At 37.3% G+C, this 24,444-nt stretch overlaps 3 protein-coding genes across 7 annotated transcripts; 2 read left to right on the top strand and 1 right to left on the bottom strand.

Annotated features, from left to right (window-relative positions):
- The first annotated feature begins 4,909 nt into the window (after window positions 1–4,909).
- Window positions 4,910–7,364, top strand: akip1 (A kinase (PRKA) interacting protein 1). The gene is made up of 5 exons (XM_081372173.1): window positions 4,910–5,062; window positions 5,328–5,498; window positions 5,586–5,666; window positions 5,749–5,877; window positions 6,057–7,364. The coding sequence occupies exons 2-5, from the start codon at window positions 5,346–5,348 to the stop codon at window positions 6,198–6,200; spliced, it is 507 nt and encodes a 168-aa protein (XP_081228299.1). The 5' UTR covers window positions 4,910–5,062; window positions 5,328–5,345; the 3' UTR covers window positions 6,201–7,364.
- Window positions 6,376–11,036, bottom strand: cUnh11orf16 (chromosome Un C11orf16 homolog). Its single transcript, XM_081372171.1, has 8 exons — window positions 10,907–11,036; window positions 10,543–10,760; window positions 9,238–9,594; window positions 9,009–9,139; window positions 8,784–8,925; window positions 8,117–8,354; window positions 7,431–8,009; window positions 6,376–6,813 (listed from the first exon to the last, which is right to left on the bottom strand). The coding sequence occupies exons 2-8, from the start codon at window positions 10,750–10,752 to the stop codon at window positions 6,590–6,592; spliced, it is 1,881 nt and encodes a 626-aa protein (XP_081228297.1). The 5' UTR covers window positions 10,753–10,760; window positions 10,907–11,036; the 3' UTR covers window positions 6,376–6,589.
- A 1,188-nt stretch (window positions 11,037–12,224) lies between these two features.
- On the top strand, window positions 12,225–24,369 carry znf143b (zinc finger protein 143b). Of its 5 annotated transcripts, none has more exons than XM_081371805.1 (16): window positions 12,225–12,286; window positions 14,823–14,938; window positions 15,030–15,119; window positions 15,315–15,410; window positions 15,553–15,633; window positions 15,912–16,096; window positions 16,327–16,395; window positions 16,489–16,605; window positions 16,723–16,798; window positions 16,885–17,010; window positions 17,138–17,317; window positions 17,471–17,698; window positions 17,904–18,034; window positions 18,417–18,572; window positions 18,673–18,816; window positions 23,663–24,369. In XM_081371805.1, exons 1-16 carry the CDS (start codon window positions 12,237–12,239, stop codon window positions 23,744–23,746), a joined length of 1,929 nt encoding a protein of 642 aa, XP_081227931.1. In that variant the 5' UTR covers window positions 12,225–12,236; the 3' UTR covers window positions 23,747–24,369. The 5 variants fall into 5 exon arrangements, with proteins under 5 accessions (XP_081227931.1, XP_081227934.1, XP_081227935.1 ...); XM_081371808.1 differs by lacking the exon at window positions 12,225–12,286 and adding an exon at window positions 12,964–13,272; XM_081371809.1 differs by lacking the exon at window positions 12,225–12,286 and adding an exon at window positions 13,226–13,272 and having other exon boundaries at window positions 15,327–15,410.
- Window positions 24,370–24,444: the final 75 nt, after the last annotated feature.

Raw genomic sequence — 24,444 nt, 5'->3', positions numbered from 1 at the left:
ATTGCATTTTTTTGTGAAATAGGATTCAAATCTTGTAAAGATGCTTCTCTGGCTTTTAAGAGATACTTTGATATTTTTCTGATATCCAGACTTTATGAAAAGAAGGAACTAATAGTCATAGTCATAGGCCTATATCAAGGATGATTTGTTTAATACAATTGCTAGGATCCATACTTAAGTCACTTTTTCTACTCTTCACACAGTTCTCCTTACCTACTTTCAGCTTGGCACAGCAGTTAATTTTTACATTTAAAATGCTCTAAAAGTACTAAATCACTGACAGGACTCCAACATTTGACAACAGTGGCACCCAGAGGTGGACAATAACAAAGTACAATTACTTGAGTACTGTATTTAAGTACACTTTTTGAGTGTTTTTTCTGGAAACTTTTTACTTTACCTTCATACATTTGAAAGACAAATATCGTACTTTTTACTCCACTACATTTCTGTCAAGGTCCTTGATTAGAAAGTAACGTCAGTCAGGGGATGATTTTGGTTGCAGGGGTTGCATTTTAGTTGGAAATGAAAGTCGGAGAGACATTGGATTTTGGTCGGAATTAAAAGTTGAAAGTTGAAAAGTCAGATTGATTGTCAGAACCCGACGTCAGATTGACGTCACCATCTGACGTCGGACAGACGTTGGATTTTTGTTGGAAATAAAAGTCGGGTTGACGTCAACCCGATTTCATTTTCAACCACAATACAATGTCTGTCCAACGTTCGAGATTGACGTCAATCTGACGTTGGATTCTGACATCAACCTGATTTTCATTTGCAACGTTGGGTTGGGTCTTCTAAATGCGAATTTTGTCATTGTTTTGGAGCACACTATAGCTTATAGATAACAGTAAGGCTAACACATTCATACTAACTTTTCATAGAGACTTTAAATACGTTGGATTCTGACATTAACCTGATTTTCATTTGCAACGTTGGGTTGGGTCTTCTAAATGCGAATTTTGTCATTGTTTTGGAGCACACTATAGCTTATAGATAACAGTAAGGCTAACATATTCATACTAACTTTTCATAGAGACTTTAAATAGGGCACTATTTGAGGGAACAGCCATTTGGGTGTCCGAAACCATTGTGGACATTATTGAGTGCACTCATTCATATATCCCACTACTGGGTATTGATATTGATATGAGGGTATAGGGGCGATTTCGGACACAACCAATATCTGATTAACGTGGATATTATTATTAGTCTTCTCGACAAGATATCATCCTTTTATTTTTACCTTGTATAGGATTACAACGGGCTCCTGGCACCTGATTTGGTAAGAACAGTGATCCTATAGGCTTGAATGCTTCCCGACTAGAATATCATGCACTGATATACAAATATACTCACTCTAACTCTATAAAACCTGACCAGTTCACTTTCTCCAGCTCATGTTTTTCACTGGTGGTTGAAATTTCATTGCATTATTTATAATATAGCCTACCTATTTATTTATACAGGACATTTTCTACCGGTCTGAATCAAAATGCACAGGGTTAGTCTCTTCAGTGTTGCTGTTAATGTTGTGGTTATTTTAGCAAATAGTTTGCTTCGTACTTTCAGTTCAACAGCATTAAAGGTCCCATATTGACAAAACTGAAATTTTCTGGCTTTTTTCATGATAACAGAGGTCTAGGGGCTATGAAACCATATAAGTTTCACATGTGCATTTTAAGGTGTTTGAAGGCCCAAAAAAATGGTTAAAAGTATGTCAGTGGGCAGTGGCATAAATGATTTTGTCAAGCAGATGAGAATCAGTTTAAATGTCGCAATGAATGATCCACGCTACAAAATGGAAATGCAGAATATTTTTATGCTTATTGTTGACAATACACAATCACATATTCGAAGTGGGAATGGCCTTAAAAAAATTATTCAAGGATTATTTTGCATAGATGTTACATTTCAATCAAATGCCAATGTAATCCTTCTGTGTCCAGAGGCATATGAATTAGTATGAGAATCAAAGATCAGTTTTAGCTAGCCTACTACATGATTTTTTTTTTAAACGTTGCTACCTATACATGTTGTTCTATTCTAACTGAACTCTCTGAAATAATTTCAACAGCTAATACATCCCCCCTCCCTACACACACACACACACACACACACACACACACACATAATGAGTTGTTCTCCCCCTCCTTTTCACAACCCGTTTCATCACATGAAACTGTTGATGCTGTTTTTACTCATTGAGCTGCAAGATTCTGGAAACTGACAATCACAATAAAAAAAATTATAATTGTGATTACAATTCTCCCACAATTCTGAATAGACAACTAAAAAACTATAACAAGTAATTTAGCCTACTAGAGGTTCTGGCATAATGTTAGTTGCTGCAGTCTTGACAAAAACATTTTTAATTAATTTGAATGATTTTTAAAAAAAAATTTTTTTAAATTGGTTTGAATAAATGATTCAAGGACTCAATTATATAGATGTCACTTGTTTCATTACTGGATGAATAGCGTTTTTGAACAAATCTTTTGAATTAAAGGCACAATATGTAACTTTTTTGCTTTAAAAATAGCAAAAATCACTATATCTATGTTATATATTTTTATATATTTTTTTAGTTGTGTACTTACATTATCCGACTGTTTCCAACAACTTTCAAACCAGGAGAAATTTGTAATTTAACTCGAGAAACGTCCCGTTTCTTTATTTTCGTTTTGTCGCCGCCAATGCCGTCATATCCGCGTTGTCCCTGGTTTCCGCTCGTGCTGCTATGGCAACCAGAGCTATGAACCAGAGCCCTCTGATAGTAACCAAAGCGACTGACGCGGACAACTTTGTAGTTTGCAATGTCTATTTACACGCTGTTGTTGTTTCGTTCAAACATTATGGACCATGGCAAGCAGACTTTGGATAAAAAAGGAGAACTAAAACGAGAATCAATATCAGCGCGGTGTTTTCGAGATGCCGAGAGCTCCCATAGACAGTATATAAACGAGAGCTCCATGTCCGAGACTTCGACCACTCCTACATGTACTTTATTAAACAGGTGAGCACATTTACATAAAACTAATCAATGTTTTATAGTTCAACAATGATAAAATGTCAGAATATGATCTGTATGTTATTCTAATGTTGATCTAGTTTACTGCTAGTCTCATATAGACAGACTAACACATACATTTCAACACATTCAAATGCAGTTTAGTGTGATAGTGTAATGTTAGACTAGTGAAACAGCGCTGCGTTACCTCACAAGTTTAATTTGTCTAATAAACTGACCTGCGAGTAGTAATTCTGCGTGTAGTTCGGTAGAATGAAATGTCCATATTCCTTTTATATCCGTGTGGAGCTGATAGCTGTCTCTTAGCAATCCTGAACTGCTTCATATCACAGTCATGATAAAAACATCGATGTATTCAGTCATCCATAAACATTATTAGATCGGTCGGCTTGACGTTGACGACAAGATCCATAATTCTTAGCAAATGTTGCGTCATCAATCTACGCCTTTGTTATTGTAAATAGGTTAGCGACCCCTAGTGGCGAAAAATGCCATACTGTACGTTTAATGATTCAATGACAAGTACATTTTTTAACAGTCACTTGTCTCCCCCTACTGGTGTCACAATGTAATCGATACAAACTTTTTTTTGAAGCATTAAAGGGATAGTTCACCCAAAAATGAAAATTCTGTCATCATTTACTCTCCCTCAAGTTGTTCCAAACCTGTATGATTTCCTTTCTTCTGCTAAACACAAAAGAAGATATTTTAAAGAAGGTTGGTAATTAAACAGTTGCTGGTCCCCATTGACATCCATAGTATTTTTTTTTTCCTACTATGGAAGTCAATGGGGTCCATCAGTCGTTTGGTTACCGACTTTCTTCAAAATATCTTCATCTGTGTTCAGCAGAAGAAAGGAAGTCATTGGAACAACTTGAGGGAGAGTAAATGATGACAGAATTTTCATTTTTGGGTGAACTATCCCTTTAAGTTACTTTCAAAAGGTGATATACTCTATTTTGTTCACTTCTGTTTGAGATGGGGGAACTAGTTGTCTTCCTCGGTTGCAAGGCTGTAGGCTAGTTTGGGTTTGAAAATTGGGGGGTTAAAGTGTGAACCGTTTAACGGGGTACTAGGAAATGCTCCCTCGTCAGGTTTATTTATTTGTTTTTTGCTTTATTTTGGCAAAATGGCCCACACATGCATAGTTGGTTGATAATAATCACGTGTTTACAAAGTGCCATGGGAAGTCAAACTATCATTGCTTAAAATGTTCTAATACTGAACATGTTAGTTTATAATACTCTTATAATTACGCCTAAAGGAGGTGGTTGTTTGTCTCCTGTCGTCGCCGAATCGGAGTCCGGCTCGAACATACTATAAGGCCGGATAACATTTCCCTCAAAAATGTCCATCAATACAGGTGTTTTATTTACCTTACTTATGAGCATCACCAAGCCACAGCAGGCTACAGCATACATGACCCTAATTACCTGTTGGCCTGGCCGTGCGAAAACAACAGGCCAATCAGAAGAGAGGCTCATGAATATTAATTGAAAATGCCAAAATTGACATGTTCTTAGCAGAGCTCCTGAGAAAGGAGCTGTACAAATATATTGGGATGGTTTTTGGTACTTAGCCTATACCGCAAATATATATTCTTAATCTTAAGGACATCAAAACCTAAAATAAAACTTCAGAAAGGTGTAGCCTACAATATGGGACCTTTAAGTTAAATAGGGTAAACTTCAGAGAGGGTAAAGCCAGAGATTATTCTAAAATGTATTTTTTGAAAATGTATTTATTTATTATTATTATTATAAAATGTAGATTTGTATGTTTAAAAAAAGTAGGAAATTTATGTAATATTGTTATTCTTGTTGTCAGTGTCGCGTTTAAACCACGGAAAAAAAGACTCAATTTCCCGGCAACGCGTGGGGGAGAAGGAAATGCATTTTAACTTTCACTTTAGCGACACACACCCATCACCAACATACAGCGGCAACAGTTTGAGAACTATTGGACTAAATGCGGCGATCATTTTATACAGTTAAACGAACAAACAGCTGACATTTTGGGCGTCATTTAATCGTAAGTTTCGCGTTTAAAATGCAGACATATTTTCTAAGTGTTCATGTTTGCCATGCGCTTAAAACATTCTAAATCGTAGCAAGCTTTTCATGAATGCAAATACGTTCAAAATCAGAATTATAGCTCGCTGCAAATAGTTCGTATTATGACGTAATTGTTGTGAGTCACAACGTCATAATAGGAACTATTTGCAGCCGAGCTATTGTGAGAATCATTTTGTTTAGACTTTATGAGATGCAGCCTAATATTGGTCATGCAATTCCAGTGTACTCCGCTTGTTTACATGGCCAGTGAATCCTGGCTGGAGTCTTCGCTGCGCCGTTCATCTAAACTCGGGCAGGAAGTGTTGGAAAAGGCAAAAAGACGGTCTGTTAGCAGCTCAAGTGCAAGACCAAGACCATCACCCATGTTCAATCACTATGAGAGGGGCTCAGAAGTGAGTAGACTCAATTTACATTTGTCAGATCAACTAAAAAGGCTAAATAACGTCCGTGACACTAATTATTTTTGTCCTGTGTTACAGAGAGACATTTCCCATTCAAACTTGGACCATGCTTTTGCTACAATAGTGGAGTACATGTCTGAAACTACGAGACAGTGCCAGGTGGAAAAATGCTTTATTCATTAATTTACTTTAACTCTGTTGAGATATGAATGAGAAGAACCAGCCTGTGTTTCTTTAATAGAAGTTTTATAAGACTGTTCACCTGGCTCAGCCCAGTGAGCGAGAACACATCTGTCGCTACCATTCACAGCAGATGTTGAGGACTGCAGACCGGAAACACAATGCTACTGCAGCCATCAAACGAGACATTGTAAGTACTGACCTTAGCAAAAAATAAAAATTACACATTTTTCTTGTCATGTTGTGTGTGAACTGTGAAGGCATTGTACAAAAGTAGATTTTTAGCAGAAATGGATCATATTTTAACCAGGCCGTATTTGCTCTGCAAATCAACTCATTAGAGTGGTTCATCTGCATATTTTATTGAAGGGTTCATCAGAACCAGAGGATTTTCTTATTGAAGTTCCTCCAGGAACCTATTCCATCACGGCAGCAATGCAGGACACAAGGCCAGAGACGAAAACTGTCCACATCAACGCAGGAGAAAGCATGAGCCTTACATTCAACCTCTGAACTATGGGTGAAAATGAATGCCTTAATTGAGGACTTGCACTAAAATTTTAAAATGCACTGACTTTTCTTGATTTCTGCTTGAGTGTTCATAAGTGCTATTGCTAATACTCAGGAATATTTATTTCTTAATTTTTAAAGTAATCATGAGTTTATATTGAGGCACAGAAGCCATAATGAGACACAATTTTACATTTATTTTTTACTTTCTTTATACCTCTTACAGATGTTGCATTTTAATAAACTTTTGCATGATTTTACATTATAGTATTTTCTATTCAATTACTACACAGCCATCAGATGTTTGAATAAACAACAAATATCATCCCTGAAGAAAAAAAATCAGCAAAAGCTGACTGGCAATTCTTATAATACTTTGAACTTTGGCTGTGTTATATCAGGTCATTTGGCCTTGTGCTGATTGCTACAGATAGTGGTGATGGTGATGACTTCGATTCAGTTGATGCAAATATGTCCCTCATATTGACTCCTCGTTTCGGTGATTCACGAACCAGTTTAAATAAAGAGCTGTGATTGGTCATCATAGAGTTATCTGTAGAGCTCCCAGTGTCTCTTGGCCAAGAATGGGTTACATTTGAACACCTGACTGCTCTTCCTGAAATACCAAGAACACCCAGACAGTACAAATTACATTTATTTTGAAAGACAAAAAAATATTTTTTTTCTGGCACTTGTATTTAGACCAAATGGTTCTAAATTGTATGTCTGCCGTACCATTAAAAATGTTTGGGGTCTTAAGATTTTTCAAATGTTTTTGAGAGAAGTCTCTTATGCTCACCAAGGCTGCATTTATTTGGTCATAAAGACAGCTAAAACAGTAATATTGTGAAATATTATTACAATTTAAAATAACCGTTTTCTATTTTAATGTCTTTTAAAATGTAATTCCTGTGATGGCAAAGCTGGATCAAGAAATATTTCTTATTATTATCAATGTGGAAAAAGGTTGTTTTATGATAAAAAAAAAATGTCAGGGCTTAATAGAAAGAATTCAAAAGAACTGCATTTATTTGAAATGTAAATATTTTGTAAGATTATAAATGTCTTTACTGTGAATGTTGATCAATTTAATGCATCCTTTCTGAAAAAAAAAAATTTTTTTGCTTGGAAGTGTGTATGCTCAAATATACTATATGTCAGCTCATGATCAGTATTTCTAATGTATTGTATTTGTCCATTTTGACCGCTGTATTGTAAATATTTTATCATTACCTGGTTGCTTGTGCTGTGGTTCTGCAGAACCGCTTTTCCAGTATCTCCAGTCTGGTCTGGACTCAGTTTGACTGTATGGCTTTCTCAGGCAGGAAATATCTGTGTTTATCGAGCGGCTCACCAGTCCTGACCCCAGAGGCCTGTGTTTTTCAGCTGCAGTATCCTCCTCATTCTCATCTGAGTCAGAGGTTGATGATGAGGAAGATGAGGGCACTTGTGTCTGTTGAGAGCTCCGTAGTTCTTTCAGTTGGAGATCAACTTTCCTTTCCAGCTCATATCTCCTCTGGTTGTTCAGTAGTGGAGGTGACATGAACATTGGCCAGCATCTCTTGACTGGACAGTGGAGCAGTGGAATGGAGGACAGACTGTGGTGGTTGCACCGGTGACATGGCAACTCAAAACAGTTTATGGTGCTGCAGTGGGAAGCCCTGTAGCAACATGGCCTAGATGAATAATGCTGGAGGTCTTTGATAATTTGCTCATGCTGAGAGGCTGGAATCCGTACTGCAAGCTCTTTGGGGACATGAATTGTCATCCCGTTCCAGAAGAGAACCTGAAGTCCCAAAAGACCTTCATCACCTTTAATGAGACAACAGATCTGAGCAAATCCCCCTGGGTTTATTCAGTTATACAGATCACTCTTATGATGTAGTATTGGTTTAAAAATTTTAACTAAAAAAACATACTTTTTAGTGGATATCTTAGCTCCATACCGGAGATGACTCTTCCAGGCCCATATCTTCTCAGATCTTGTTCCCATGGTGCTAAAACGGTGTCCCCTGGTACTATACTGTGCCCATGTGCACTGGCAAGATTAACTATATCAGGCTGGCAGGTTGGTTGAACTGTATTTAACGTTTCCATAAATGTATTTCCTTTAGGTCCAAACTTATCAAACTCCACCATATAAAGATTTCCTCTGCCCTATAGAGACAGAAAGAAATGTTTAAAGAATGTTTAACAAACTATGATTATACATCTAGTTCTTTTGAACTTTCTATTCATCAAAATTCTGAATAAAAAGTATAACATTTGTCACTAAAATCTTAACTAGCACAACAGTTTTCAACATTGATAATACAAAATATTTCTTGAGCAAATCAGCATATTAGAATGATTTCTGAAGGATCATGGGACACTAAAGATTGGAGTATTGATGGTAAAAAATGTATTAAAATTTAAATATATTGAAATAGAAATGAGTTATGAGAATTTAATTGATTAAATTCTACTGTTTTTTAAATGCAGCCTTGTTAAACATAAGAGACTCGTTTCAGAAACATAAAAAATCATACAGACCCCAAAACTATTGACTGGTAGAGCATGTTCATAATAAAAAAAAAATCTCAGTACCTGATGTATGATTGTCCCCAGGTAATAAAAACCATCTATCTCTTTCCTGGCTAAAACACGGCAGCCGGAAAACAGTTCAACACCTCGCATTACCCTTCCAGATACACATGATACTGAACTAAAAGGATTCATAGGGGAACACCTGCAAAGATATATATTTCCCACAATATAATTATGTATTGTTTTTATTTCTTTCTCTCTTTTTAGTTAAATTAGAAAGCATACCAGTATGGTGCAGAACAGACACAGCTTGCGCAGTTGTGGTATGGGACCTGATAGAAGTCCACTGAAGGCCTGGGATCCTCTGAGTATGATGGATTTTGAATCAAGTCATCGGTTGAATGCAACAGACTGAGCTGATATATTATAAAACATCAAATGGAGACAAATATCCGATTAACTAATCAACGATGGCTAGTATAAGTGGTGGCCAGTCACCATACAAACATCTTACCTGGTCCACATTGCCAGCAGAGTTGAGAGACATCACATAACAGCTTCCTCTAGTGGTGGAGGTGATGCACTGCAAGAAGTCTGATATGTCAGTGTTCGTGGGAGTCTTGTCAGATATGTAAAATGTATGGACAGGGCGTGTCACCAGGCTTGATAATGAACCCAAGCATTGTGTGGGGCTGTCTGGGAGACCGCTGGTGACCAAATGGACAGACTGACAGGCAGGGTCAGAGAATGCTAAGGCCAGTGCTGTGTGGAGGTCTCTGCCAGGACTCGTCTGTAATGTGTGGATCCAGCTCAAGGCTTCATAGACTACATCAGGAGTGCAGGGCATCATGTGAGAAGACCATGGTGTTGCCTAGTGAAATAATACAATAGTTTTTTATGGAATATTGCAGTATTATAAATGATTTATCTGTGCACGTCAATATTTTTTTTTAATTTGTGTGCCCTTGTAATGTTTAATCAAAATAACTTCCCTCTTGAAGTGACATCTCTTCTCTTCTCTGATTACGTGTTTACTGGTGCGAGGGCGGGACAAAATTGTCACTTACATGAGATGAACAATATCAAACCACAACAATCTAATCATCCTATCAATTCCTGATGGATAGAATTACTATATGGATAGAATAGAGTCCCTAAAGGGAGATAATATGAGATGGCGGAAAAATTTCACCACTTTTGCGTTCTCTTGCAAATGTTTGGCCTTCCCCTGAGAAACTGTGGATTTCCTCGCAAAAAAGTTTGTGAGGGATCGCAGTTTCTCGAGGGAACGCAAAGGTTTTGCGAAGGAACGCAAAGTTTCTCAGGGAAACAAAGGTTCTTGGGGGAACACAGGTTTTGTGAGTGAACGCAAAGTCTCTCAGTGGAACTCAAAGGCTTTGCGAGCGAACACAAAGTTTCTCGGGGGAACGCAAAACATTTGCGAGAGCTCGCAAAAGCATTGCTTATTATTTTCCCTTCCATCTCATATTTTTTTCCACCACCATGTACCTTTAGGAGCTCCGTACAAAATCAAGTCCAGCCCTAAAATGTTTCTTTTTCGAGAAGGTTTTCTCTTGGATATACGTCACAAAAGGGAAGAAAAGACATTTGCTGCTTCTGTTTCATGCTGACTTTAATAAACTCAACCTTTTAAGATTAAAATAATGACTATAAAAAATAATAACTTGCAGCAGCATCATCAATATGGAGACAGTAGCTTCATGGGCAATTATCATACACTTTAAAAACTCTTTTTATTTATTTAGAATATATAAGTAACCTTTTGCGACGTGTTCATTGTGACTCATTGTAAATTTACCTTGTATGAAAAGCTGATAATGTTGAAGAGCGAGTCTCTGAGTGAAGCTTTAGTAATTAAGGTTTGGATGATAAGATTCTTCACTGATCCCAAAAAGCCATTCATTCCCACAGATGAGTCCAGAATAAAGGTGATATTTCTGCTTTTACCCATAAACAAGGGAAGGACACTTTGGCTGTGAGATACCTGAGATGACATTGTTTCTCGCATCAAATGATCTGCAACACAATTGAATTTGCTGTTAAAGACCCATCTGACTAGTTTCTGTCAACACAAACAACTCTTTTTCATATTCTTGTTATAAGCAAAAGTAAAGATTTTTAGGATGGAAATACATATAAAAACAATCAAAAAGTATTCATACCTTTCCTGACTCCAAGAACACACTTGCAAACTGTAGCAAGTTTTGTTCGAATAATCCACTGAACAAGGATCTCTGTCTCTACTGTGTACTGAGGTTGCCATAGTGAGCCACTGACCAGCCTTAAACTATTAGAATGTCATTATATCCATCTAGTGGTGACAGAGAGCATCTGATGTGCAATTGGGAACATGGTCTATGTATGTCTGAAAGGAATAGAATCATTCTGGAGACTGGTGTTTCTCTAATCACCTAAGTCACATAAAATAATAGAAAAAAAAGATTAAAACATGCAAGTTGTTGGTATACAGACTACAGCCAATGCTTCTGAAATAAATGTAGTCAAACTTTACTAATTGTGGGTCACAGAGAATGAAAATGATGCTTAAAAGTGTTGATTGGCTCTAGTTTTCAAGATATGCTATGGGTCAGTAGCTATATATGACGTATACGACAGTTTTAAAGCTGTTTTGCTACATAATGGCAATGATTTGCCATCAATTCCAGTTGGTCATATGAATAAAATGTATGACAACATGAAACAACTTTTGAGGTGCATAAACTATGGCCAACATCAATGGCAAATTTGTGGCGATTTGAAGGTTGTTACTCTCTTGCTTTCAGATTGGATAAACAAAGTTATACCACCCTTACACATGAAGCTGGGTCTTTTGGTCCTCAGATTCATGAACATCTTCGAGATGATGCATTTGACCAAACAATGTGTGGCAAGTAAAAGACAATAGATTAGTGGAAAACCTCAATTCATATAAAAGCCTTGGTTGGAACAAAGCCTTGGTTAAATTTGTATCTAGATTTTTTCCCCATTGAACTGCGGAGCAGTGAGCGACGAGCACGGCATGCGATTTCACTAGGACATTGCAACAATAGAGAAACGCTATCAGGGCAAATGGAGCCCATCAATGCTTGCAGACTATTGCTGGACAGTGACAAGAGATGCTCCATTTAATGAATACAAGAGATGAGCCAAGAAGCACAGTAGAAGACACTGACTAGGACTAAACTATGTACGTTTTTGTGTGTGCCTTTTGTTACATAGTAAATTTGATTTATATAACCCTTTGTTGATTTTTAAGTGTTATATTCTACACCATATAGCTACATGGAAGTAAAATGTAAAAAATATCTTGGAAACAGTAGAAAAACACATTTAATGAAGCTGCAGTAGTAAAGATGAAACTGTTAAAAATGTGTTTGAAGGCTTTGAGAGAAATGCCATTTGAGATCCTGCACCAGAGGGGGTCACCTGAACCTGATTTCAGAGCTATGACGCCCATCCCAATGAGAGACTCTCAATCCGAAAATAGATTATATGCTGTCATCCTCTCTCCCACAGAGGCTGAAATGTGAAAGGACACCGAGGTGAGAAAAGCTAATGAAAAATACATGTTTTAGAAAAAGGACCCAACTTCGACAGACTAAAATAGAAATGTTGACAATGTAAAAAAGTAGCCCTTCGGACAGCACAGAGAAAACACTAGATTGATTTCTGAAGGATCATGTGACGAAGACTGGAGTAACGTTCTGAAAATTCAACTTTAACGTCACACTAATAACTATTAAATAGCGTTTTAAAAGGTATTCTAATAGTTTAAAACAGTTATTTTAAATTGTAATAACTCAATATTACTAATATTACTGTGTTTACTGTATTTTTCTTCAAACAAATGCACACACACACATATATATATATATATATATATACACATTATTGTGAATGCATTGAAAAGGCATTCAAAATGTTGCATAAAAAACTGAAACTAATACGACATAAAGTACATCATGCTGATACAAAACTTCAAAATTACTAGGTACTCCACGTTCTCCTTAAGACAAACTGATAAAAAGTGAAGCCTTTCTACTGCACTGCATTGCCCATGCATCCTCACTCCGGCCATGACATAATGCAATTCAAAATGGCTACCAAGCCTTCTGTGTCACACTTTAAAAACGTGCTGTTATAAAACCAATAAAAGCACTGGTCGAGTTATGGCGTTCGAAGAAATGTACACAAAACCAGCGGCATCTTTCCGCCCAATGAACATATGATGCCCAGACGCTGCTGTGCTAGATTTGCTTATTCACGCTTGAACAATAAACCCAACAGACCCGAATGGCGTCCCTAAGGTGCCCCTGAACGTGAATTTCTGACAGCACGAGTTCGCATGGGCTGGCGTTCAGCCAATGGGAGCGCGTCAACAGCCTCCTTCAGCCAATCACATATACGTATTACGGATCAGTTGAGGAATTCTGCCGTTATTCAGGTTCTGGGGTTGGATTTTCTGCATAGCGTTTCCTGCCCTGGTGCATGGTGGTCGAACGAAGGGATTGTTGGAAAATTTTCGGAGGTTAGTATATAAATGTGTTTTTACCCAGTGTGCCTTATTTCCTCAGACGCCGCTTAGCCGGAAAGTGTGGCGGTGGAAGTGTGGTGGATGTCAAAGTGGGATGCAAAACGAAATAAAATAGTGAAAATGCATCGGAAGCGGTGTTTTATTTATAAAAGGCAGTTGGACGCAGGGTTGTAATCGGTTGCAACATTGTAACGTTCCGATTGTGATTGTCAAGTTACCGCAGCAACGAACTCAATATGGGCTAACGGCTGTTTGTTTAAGTTTAAACGCCTTTTTAAAGGACAGTGTTGCTTTGCGTTAGTTTTGGAAATGGTATAGTTATATGAATCTAAACGACGATTAGGTTATGTAAACGTTAGGAAACGGCCAAACTAAACCGCGAGCTTTACTGTAGCATATTTGCTAACATGTGTGGATGAGTTAGCATGACAGATGTCCTGTCGACTAATAAAACTAAAAACTTGTGAGCAACTTTACCCGGGCTGCCTTTGCATTCCCGTCATTTTATGTAATTTACTAATTAGTTTTGTACTCTTACGTGCTATTTACAAATATATGTACGTAGCTATTTAGCTAAAATAGACATTAGCAATGAAATGCCCGCGTTAGCACATACTTGAATTCGATACACGTGCATTAAACAACATTTTCATTATTGCACTATTTGAGAAATAACGTTAGACTCTTTTTGCAGAATGCGAAGTAATGTATTCTGCGCCAAGGCGTTTTAATATTGCATACAATAACTATTGTCTATTATTTATGTTACTAGTACTTTTGTCAAATTATTATTTTTTTAATATTACTCAAATAGTGTCAAGTAATGTTCCATTGTTACTGGTGTGGTGACAAATTACACATTTTTTGCCATTGAATCTTTTGGGGATCTGTCGATCACCTCTGACTAGTATGTACACTAGTTGTTGCTGGAATCTATTCCAATTTCCCCAGTACTAATTGAATTAGACACTAGAGAGACTTATTGAAGAGACACTAGAATCGAACTATAAATTACTTGGGGAATAGGCTAGTTGATATCTGAATAACAGATCCACTGTTACTACTTGATTAGTTGCTAGTATTTGTAATTAATTTATGTAATGATTAAATTAAGTATATTTAAAAAGTACTAAGACCAAAAATAGATGCTGGTTTGCACAGTAAATGGAAATGCATAGTAAAATGATTTCTATAGAATGCAACATGAGCAAGTACAGTTCTGAACAATATAGTGTGGTTGGGGTCATGTTGTAGAAATTTTTAAAAATTAGGTCATACATAAAGGGTACACAAGCACAAAACCATGATTTATAAAATATGTAATATCCTTTAATTGTTTTCAATGTGTTTTTGTAGTTTGTAAACTGAATATTGCTAAATTATAATAAATTTAGGGACAAAAAAATTTGTTCATGCACTGTCTAAATTTTGTAAAATGACAGGAGTACTTCAAAATCCACCATGACAATAAATCATTACAGGCCTTTGATTGCCTCTGGGTTTTAACACAAAAATCATTGATTGTTGTTGGTTGGTTTGTACAGATTGATCATGCTCTTAGCCCAGGTGAATCGAGACACCCAGGGCATGGAGTTTCATAGCGTGGACGGGGACCCGCAGCAGGTCACCCTTTGTCTGACGGAGGCAGTAACAGTTGGAGGTGAGATAGATATGTATAAAATCTCTGCAACCGTATTATAATTTATGGATTGTGCAATGTAGATCCATAATGGTCAACTGTTACCACACAGATGACAACATGGAGGGAATGGACACAGTGAGCTTGCAGGCGGTGACTTTGGTCGATGGCTCCACAGCATACATCCAACATAGCCCTAAAGGTACTGTAACTAAACATTAATGTGTATTTTTTTTTTTGGCATGCATTAGCTAATTCGGTTCTTCTGATTGACCATTTCTATACAATTTGTCCAGATGTCCTGCATTTCATTCAGCTTACAACAAACATTGTGTAGTTACAAAGCATGCACAAATTTTCTTGCTCAGTCACCATCAAATCTTACAGCATATAATAGTTTCTTTCACAGAAAACAAATTAATGGAAGGACAAGTGATTCAACTGGAGGATGGATCTGCTGCTTATGTCCAGCACCTACCAATGTCTAAAACAGGTATTTCATATGGATTTCATTCTAATGGATGCAGCCCTATGATCAGTGACTGTCTAATTGCACTGTTTTGATAAAACGCAGACTACTTCTGTTATTTTAAAGACCATACATTTGCCCTTATGCTTTAAAATTTATTTTTCAGGTGGAGAAGGATTGAGACTAGAAGATGGGCAAGCTGTGCAACTGGAGGATGGAACGACTGCTTACATTCATGCACCCAAAGGTCTGTCTCTTAAAAACTGTCTACTACTGTGTATTGTGATTACGGCATGTCACTTCTCAGACATTCTAAATCCACATGTTGAAAACAAGCTCCGACAGACGCCAATAGACTCCGACAAGGGTAACACGCTGATCCAACAAAACCCGATGAAGTGTCTGTTGCCGTCTGTCGGTGAGGTGTGAATTGGCCTTTACAGACACTAGAAAAAAAATTTCAATTTAAATGTTAGATTCGCTATAATGAAATCAAGAAAATCTCCACTTGTTCAATCTTTTTAGAAACATATGATCAGGGCGGTTTACAGGCTGTTCAGCTGGAGGATGGCACCACTGCATATATTCAGCATATGCCTCCATCCAACACCATCTTGGCCATCCAGGCAGATGGTACTGTTGCAGACTTACAGACGGATGGGACAATTGATGCTGAGACCATTAGTGTGCTGGAGCAATACTCTACTAAGGTTAAGATCATTGCCCTGTCACTTATTCTGCATTCTTTTTATTTATTCTGTTTATATGGTTTAATTCACCAACTCTAACAGAAACAAACATGTATTGGAATGCTAAACCGATTTAAATTTGTATGTGATGTGCCTTGTTACTCTTAAATTTTTTGTTACTTTAAAGAAAGCGTTTTATGCTTATGTAATGTAACCACAAATCTTTTTTTAAAATGTGTGCCTTTTTGTAGATGGAGCCCACAGAATGTAGTACTGGGTTACTTGGTCGAGGAGACTCTGATGGCAGTGTGCATATGCAGGTACCGTCTCTATTTATCCATTTATTAAATGAGTAACTAATAAAATGAAAGCTTTGCATGTTAATGAAGCTGTGCCCCACTTTGTGCACTCAGATTGTACTGCAGGGTCAAGACAGCCGGTCACCTAGAATCCAGCATGTTGGGGAAAAGGCCTTCCGATGTGAACATGAGGGATGTGGAAAACTCTATACTACTGCTCACCATCTGAAGGTGAAATTGTGCAAGAGAGAAGATTTTCTAAAAGTTTTCTGTTCAGATGTGCCCTTAGTCTCTGCTGTACTTTTTTAAATTCACTTCTTGACCATGTTGTTTTCTAAATACTTTTAGGTGCATGAAAGATCGCATACTGGGGATAAACCATACATTTGTGAACATATAGGTTGTGGCAAAAAGTTTGCAACAGGTAAAGATTGTTTCCACAAGCATGTTTCTATTGTCCTCCAATTTTTTTGTACAAGCATTTTATTTTGATTTTTCCGCTTTCTTCAGGGTATGGTCTCAAGAGTCACGTCAGAACACATACTGGAGAGAAACCGTATCGCTGTCAGGAACTTAACTGCCTCAAGTCTTTCAAAACCTCTGGAGACTTACAAAAACACACAAGAACACATACAGGTGGTTTTCATATTTACCTGGCCTGTGATAAGGGTTTCATCTGACATTTTGTCATAAAAATGTTGATAAATTGAAATTTTTGCTCTGTTTTGTTGTTGTTTAAATTGCATAACATTTCATTTTGTAGGAGAAAAACCTTTTAAATGTCCATTTGAAGGCTGTGGGAGATCTTTCACCACTTCCAACATTCGTAAAGTCCACATCCGTACTCACACTGGTGAGAGGCCTTACTACTGCTCCGAACCCAGCTGTGGAAGAGCCTTTGCAAGTGCCACCAATTACAAAAATCACATGAGGATCCACACAGGTACTTGTCTTGTCTGCTCTTAACTGCTTCCAACATATAAAAGTATCATTATAATGAAACCTGAAGACGCTTTGAGTTTGCATGGATTTATTTGTATAGAAATAAGGTATAATTTCAGACCATAAGCTCAAAAGTGTGTCTCATCATCTTCAGGTGAGAAGCCTTACGTCTGCACTGTTCCTGGCTGTGACAAGCGTTTCACGGAGTACTCCAGCCTGTACAAGCACCATGTGGTTCATACGCCTTGCAAACCCTACAACTGTAACCACTGCGGAAAGACGTATAAGCAGATTTCTACATTAGCCATGCATAAACGCACAGCGCACAATGACACAGAGCCAATAGAAGAGGAACAAGAAGCTTATTTTGAGCCCCCTGCAGGTCTGTTTACTTAAACCTCCAGTCACAATGACTATATTTACATGTGCACCAATAATGTGATTATTTCCAATAATCAGGATTATTACTTACTTAATTGCCTAAATCTCATTAGAATCGCATAACGACGGTGCATGTAAATGTTAGTCAATGACCATATGATATTGATTAACTAATAATCTGAATTTTGAAATTGCACCTTTTTCAGAGGCCATTGACGAGCCTGGGTTAATGTACACTCCAACAGTGGTGGAAGATGACTCTGGGTCTGAGCAGGTGTCAGGATCAGAGGTCATGGGACATCATGTGGCTCTCATATCTCAGGATGGCACACAACAGGTCAGTGATGATTTGCACTGTGTCTGCACCAGATGAGATTGTTGTTGTCGTGTCGCACCACAATAGCTAGAAGCTGTCCACAATGGACACGACTAAGTGAACGTTGCAAATCCATTTGTTCTTTATGTCAGAAATAGCGTAGGTGCTTGGAGTATGTAAGAAATAGAACGGGATATCAGTTTGCTGTCAGGAATTTGTTGTCGCATCACACTGTGCCTCTGGCTATAATAGGTCCTATTTGCTTTTGTTGTGTCAAGCCACTCGCGACCGGTGTAAACAGTTGAAAATGGAAAAGTAAAACATTTTTTGGTGCAGTAAAATCAATGTCAGGGCGGTGTATATGCAGTTATCTTCCAGGTAATTATTGTATTTTCCCTCTCAGGTTCTGTCTCAAGCAGATATGCAAGCTATGGGAGGCACGATTACGATGGTAACACAAGAGGGAACCACCATAACCATCCCAGCACATGAAGCAATGCTTTCCTCAGGGGGAGCACATTCTGTCACTATGGTGTCTGCAGACGATACAGAGGGACAGGTAGGTGATGTTACTAGCTGGTTTCCTACCTAGGGACTCCGTTACTTTGCTAAATACACAAATAAGTTGAGCTTATTTGTAAACTTTATTTGCGTTTTAGGTGGCTATTGTGACGCCAGATCTATCTGCATACCAGACAGAAGAAGGAGAGCTTGTGCAGGATCACGAACAGCATGTGATTTCCTCAAGACCTCACCCAGTCACGCTGCTGGCTACCTCTAACGGCACACACATAGCTGTGCAGGTATAGAACATATACACACGCGTTATGGAATCTTACTCTCACAGACAGTGTTACATTAACACACAAAGTTAGGAGCGGTCACAAAGCTTAAATCATGTGTTTACTTTGCCTGTTAGTAAATAATAAAATCTGCAGTTAATGCTGTAAACCTTTAAGCCACTTTTAGGGTGGAAACATGCAATTATTTCCAAAAGACTGGTGGTTGTAACCTTTGAGGTTTGTCACCACCCTCCACTGAGAGTGTTTTTAGGATGTGTGTTAAAAGATGTAGGTCACTCCACTGAATTAGTATTGTGGACTGTTCTGTAAGTCTAACGTTTGGAAGCATTTTAAATTAAATGCCAGGGAACTACACTAACCTTTTCCACTGGTGGCACTTGCGCTACTAACTTTTTCAGTTACTGGCGCAAAACATGATTTGGTCGCACAAATTATTTAAAGTAAGCCGCTCTGGATAATAATGAACAATAATGAAACTATTACATACAGATGTGCTTTTTATTTTACTTGCCATCTTTTAAACCACATGCCTTCTTGTTTTCTTTAACATTGGTTGGGAATGGGATAGATTTTCTGCTAAATGGATTTCAACAAGCTATGGGCACAGATGGGCAGACTCCTGAACTCTTAAGTAGTGATGCACCGATGTGAAAATTGTGGTCGATACAGATAATAACCGATATTAATATTGCTGTTATGGCATAAAACAGTAAAAAAAAAAAAAAAATAACAGGAACATTGTGTACAATTAAGATAGGATACTTAATTTATTATTCCAATTAGGGTTGGGCGATATGGCAAAAATATCGTTTCACAATTTTATCACGATTATTTTTTATGTTGGTTTTACTATTTTGTGACTGAGCATTACAGCCAAACTAATGTCCATATTTTAAAAACAAAGCCTTAGGTAACAAAACATATATTAAAAAATGGCAGACAGGGGCAAAGATAAAAATATTTGTCATTATTTTCTTTGTTATTAAATATTAAGATCAAAGATACACATTACACATACACAACTTAATATACAAATTAAATAAACAGTGTTTTATGTTTTCAGCTTCAGTAAATGTATTTAACAGTAGCATTGAAGAAAGTAATTAAATTAACAAATATGAAAATAAAACAAAATAGACTTCACTGTATAAATTATACGTTGATACTTATTTTATTAACGTTAAATAGTTCTCCTAAAAATTCAAATTGTCATAATTTACTCTCTCAAGATGTTTTAAACTCGAATAAGTTTCTTTCTTCTGTTGAAAATAAAAGATATTCGGAAGAATATGGGTAACCAAACAGTTGATGTACTCCTGTGACTTTTCTCCTATGGAAGTCAATGGGGACCAGCTACTGGATAGCCACATTCTTCAAAATATTAATATTAGAAAAATATTAGAAGGAAATTAATACAGGTTTGGAACAACATTAGAGTGCGTTAATGATGAGATATTTTTTTTATTTTTGGGTGAACTATCCCTTTAAGGACAAGCGGCAGCGTGTTTACTATTGCTACTGTCTCTTTAAGAGTTGCGCGCAAAGCGTCTAGTATACACGCATTTGACAAGCAGATTTACTCATTTTTCTCAAGTTTTCTTTCACTTTAGACATAACCGACTTTGTTTATGTAAACATTGTGTGTATTTAACAGTATAAGCACAATACGACTCGAAAGATAACTTAGTCCAGTAGCTATCCAGGCGCTGGTAGACAGGCTTTTAGTGCATGTGAGCTTCACATGTACGCGCTGAGGAACGCACACGTTAGAACACGTTAAAATATAAAACGTTAAATACTAAATGTAAACTATAGCCCGTCAATTTTCATTTTACAATTATCTTCTCTATCTGTGTGCGCAGGGGCGCTGCTAAGGATTTTGGGCCCCATGAAAAGAATCTTGACAGGGCCCCCAACACAGCTGAGACTTTTTTCATATTAATTTACATAAAATCATATTTATATTTGTATGTATGTGAGGCAAAGCCGTGCACCCGCTGCACCCTGCTCTATCGAAACGTGCTAACTTGTCGAAAAATGCTACCGTAGAGACCTGGGGCCTCATGTACAAAGCGTGCGTATGCACAGAAAAGTGCCGTAGGCTACGATCATTGTCACGGGCGGTCCACTAACAATTTAGGCCAACTTACAAACCCACCTTTATTTGTAAAAAATATTAGGTAACATACTGTCGACCCTTTGCCTCTTTCCAGGGTTTCCCCAGGTTTGATCACCCCAAATTTAAGACTTTTTTAAGACCTTTTTAAGACCACTTTAATGAAAATTAAGACCTACATCGCACCCATTATGCAGTCGTAAAACACCAGATCAAATCCCAATAATGACTATTACTAACAAATGTTTTAATTAAAAATAAATTTATTATACAAAAACTCATTCAACAACACACTGCAAAGTGATGTTTTTGGTAAATATCAAACATTCATAACAATAAACAGATAAACTAACTTTTCAAATCATCTTAGTAAAATTTCTCAGCATTCAAATTGCTTCAACCATTGCTTCAGAGGGGTAGACAGATAGGTAAGAGAGATATAGATAGTAGGGGTGTAACGGTTCACAAAATTCACGGTTCGGTTCAGTACGATACACTTGTGTCACGGTTTGGTACGTTTTCGATACAGCAAAAAGAAATAAATGCCAGAGAATTTTATTATTATTATTATTATTTTATTTATTAAAACTAACACACTTTGACCAATGATGGAGCTATAATAGACTCTTCTTAGGAGCATAAACAAAACAGCTCCTTGGAAAAAATGAAATGTAACCTAATATTGTAGTAGTTATAAACAAAGGTCTATTTTTAGTTCAGATTAACATTTGAGGGCAGCAATTGTATTCATAATGTCAAAATAAAACCGACGTAATGTTACTTGAAGCCATTAGCCTACTATTCCTGCCAAACTTCCATGGTTGCAGTTAGTGTTACTACAGTAAATCCATGGTGAATGTTGCAGATCTGTGGACTCTGGATAGTTCATTCATGGCACAATGTTTCTTCCAGGTTTCCACGTCAGCGCTGTTTGATCCGTTAATAACGGAGAAATGTGAATGTTTCTCACTAGATCTCACAGCGATGTTATTACTTCTGTGGCGAATTCAAATGATTTATTTACTGGATCTCTTATTACCGCTGTGTAACAGTGTCGCTTGATCAAGATCGCTCGCGCTGCACTGGTCCAAACTGATAAGCGGTCCTTCAACCACACAATAACGAGTAGCCCAGTTTCGTTCCGCTTACATTACGTTTGCACATTTGATGTTGGACAATGTTGTGGTCGCGCCGGCGTCTCTTACATTATGAGCGCGCTTGCCACGCGCAACGCAAATAGTACAACGAACCGTTCGGTTCTATGATACTTCATCACACCGGCGCTATAAGTGAAGTCAAGCTGTTTGTGTTGCCTGGATACAATTTGGGCGGACTGAACCATTTTATGATAATCGAGAGGGGGAGAGGGGCACATGGACGTTTGTGTTTCCTAAACAAATACATTTTTTGACACCAGGAAACAGCAAATAGAATAATTTAAAGTTAATAATTTTTACTATCAATTTTTTTTTTAGCACCACAATTTTATTGGGGGCTTCTCTGGGCCCCCTTTTAGTCGTGGGCCCCGAGAATCGTCATCGTTTAATTACCCCCCCTTTACAGCGCCCCAGTGTGTGCGCGCGTCCGTGTTTGTGAGAGAGAGAGAGAGAGAGCCGCTCGCGCAGCACCATAGACGTGCAGCACTGATACAGGCTACGTTTTAATCTAAGTAACTTAACAGTCGTGGGGCTGAAGTTTTGAATGCGCAGAGCACGTTATAAAACGTAGGCCTATTCTTAAAATACACATTTCTGTTTTAATAAATGCTCATAGTAAATCATAGCATATTGCCTAAAACAGGTACAAAAATAATCAGTGATACATTTGCGACCCATTCAAAATTAGGGTCGCAATGGCATTTCAAAAGGTCGCATATGCGACCATTTTGGTCGCAGTGTAGTTCCCTGAATGCACAACGCCTCTCAGCATGATAGAAGTAATTTTAAGCTAAGCCAGATCAAATATATTTGATACAACACATGCATTTCTTTAAAAAAAATTCTTTACACCAAAGTTAGAGTATTTATGTGCATAAATGTGATTAAAAATACATATTTTGTGGATACCTGAGAGAAAATTAGTGCAAAATGATGATTTTTAAACTCTTACCCCTGGTTCCTCAGGCAAGGCTTAAGCTTAGTCCTAGACTACAATGCATGTTTGAGCAGTTTTAACTGAACTGAATATAAAAATATGTCAGTGCCTTTTTTTTGTCTCAAGATGCACACCAGTAACGTTTTTTTAAGGCATATTTATAAAAGCTACTTAAATGTCCTAATTGAACTAAGGCCTAATCCTGGCTTAATCTAAGTCCTGTTTGTGAAACCAGGCCATAATCTTTTTTTTTTTTTAATCCTGGCTTCCAAGTAACACTATTTAATGAAGCACCGATTCCAGCTCTTGGTGTGTAATAATAGCTGTAGCAGATAATGATCTAATAATTATGATTAGTGATTGTATCACTTGTCTTTTTTGCTAAATGGAGAACTAACTGAGCAACCTAGTCCAATCAACCTTGTTGACTGGTTTGACATTCACTCCTGATTAATGAGCCTTTATTGCCAAAAAGGGGCCAATGTGTCACTCTCTAGAAGAGGGGAGGGTCACTCTGTGTTTGGTGGGTGGTGCCATTGTGCATTGTAAGATGGACAATTTTGAAATTATTTGTTGTACTGCAATTGCAAACAGTTTTGTTGTATTAAATTGAATTTCAACTTTCCCCCCTCTCAGCTCAGTGATCAGCCCTCTCTAGAAGAAGCCATCAGAATAGCATCAAGAATACAGCAAGGAGAAACTCCTGGCATGGACGATTAACTCACATTGTATAACACGATGAACTAAACATCTCGTGTGTGTGTGTGTGTGTGTGTGTGTGTGTGTGTGTGTGTGTGTGTGTGTGTGTGTGTGTGTGTGTGTGTCTGCGTGTATGTAAGTCTGGGTATTGAAAACCTGTCAAGCATCATTGTTTTTTCTAATGGAGACATCATGAATGCAATATATCAAGAAGATATTTTTGTGTGGATATGTACATAACTGTTTTAAAATTAGAGTTTTTCTGTATATATTTGATTATGCTATTTTTTTGAAAACTGTTAAAAAAAGGTCTACAAATATATTGAAGAAAAAAAATGTCATTGTAATGTATTCTTTGACATCATACAGTAAAATGTTTACTGACTTGAGTCTTTCAGCTTAAAAAGGAAACAACTGGTGGAACAAAAGTTGTCATGAACAATACTGGAAATTCCCATTAATATGGTGTGCAAAACATCATTTGCCTAACAGGCTGTTTAAGTGATTGCTATTGTTAACTGATTGCCAGTGAATTCCACTGGAGAAGCTCTGCCATCTAAACAAAACCATGTGGCTAATTTACACCACCATAAAAACACAATGATGATTAATTGTGTTAATAATAAACAATTATTAATTTAATCAAATATAATGTCATGCAATTAATGTAACATGTTCCTGTGTGTCACCTAGAACGGAAGACAATGTGCCATAGTGAA

Source organism: Scardinius erythrophthalmus (genome assembly GCF_964197995.2).
Source record: "Scardinius erythrophthalmus genome assembly, chromosome: 8".
NCBI classification, from domain to species: domain Eukaryota; kingdom Metazoa; phylum Chordata; class Actinopteri; order Cypriniformes; family Leuciscidae; genus Scardinius; species Scardinius erythrophthalmus.
This window is presented reverse-complemented; position numbering and strand designations above follow the sequence as displayed.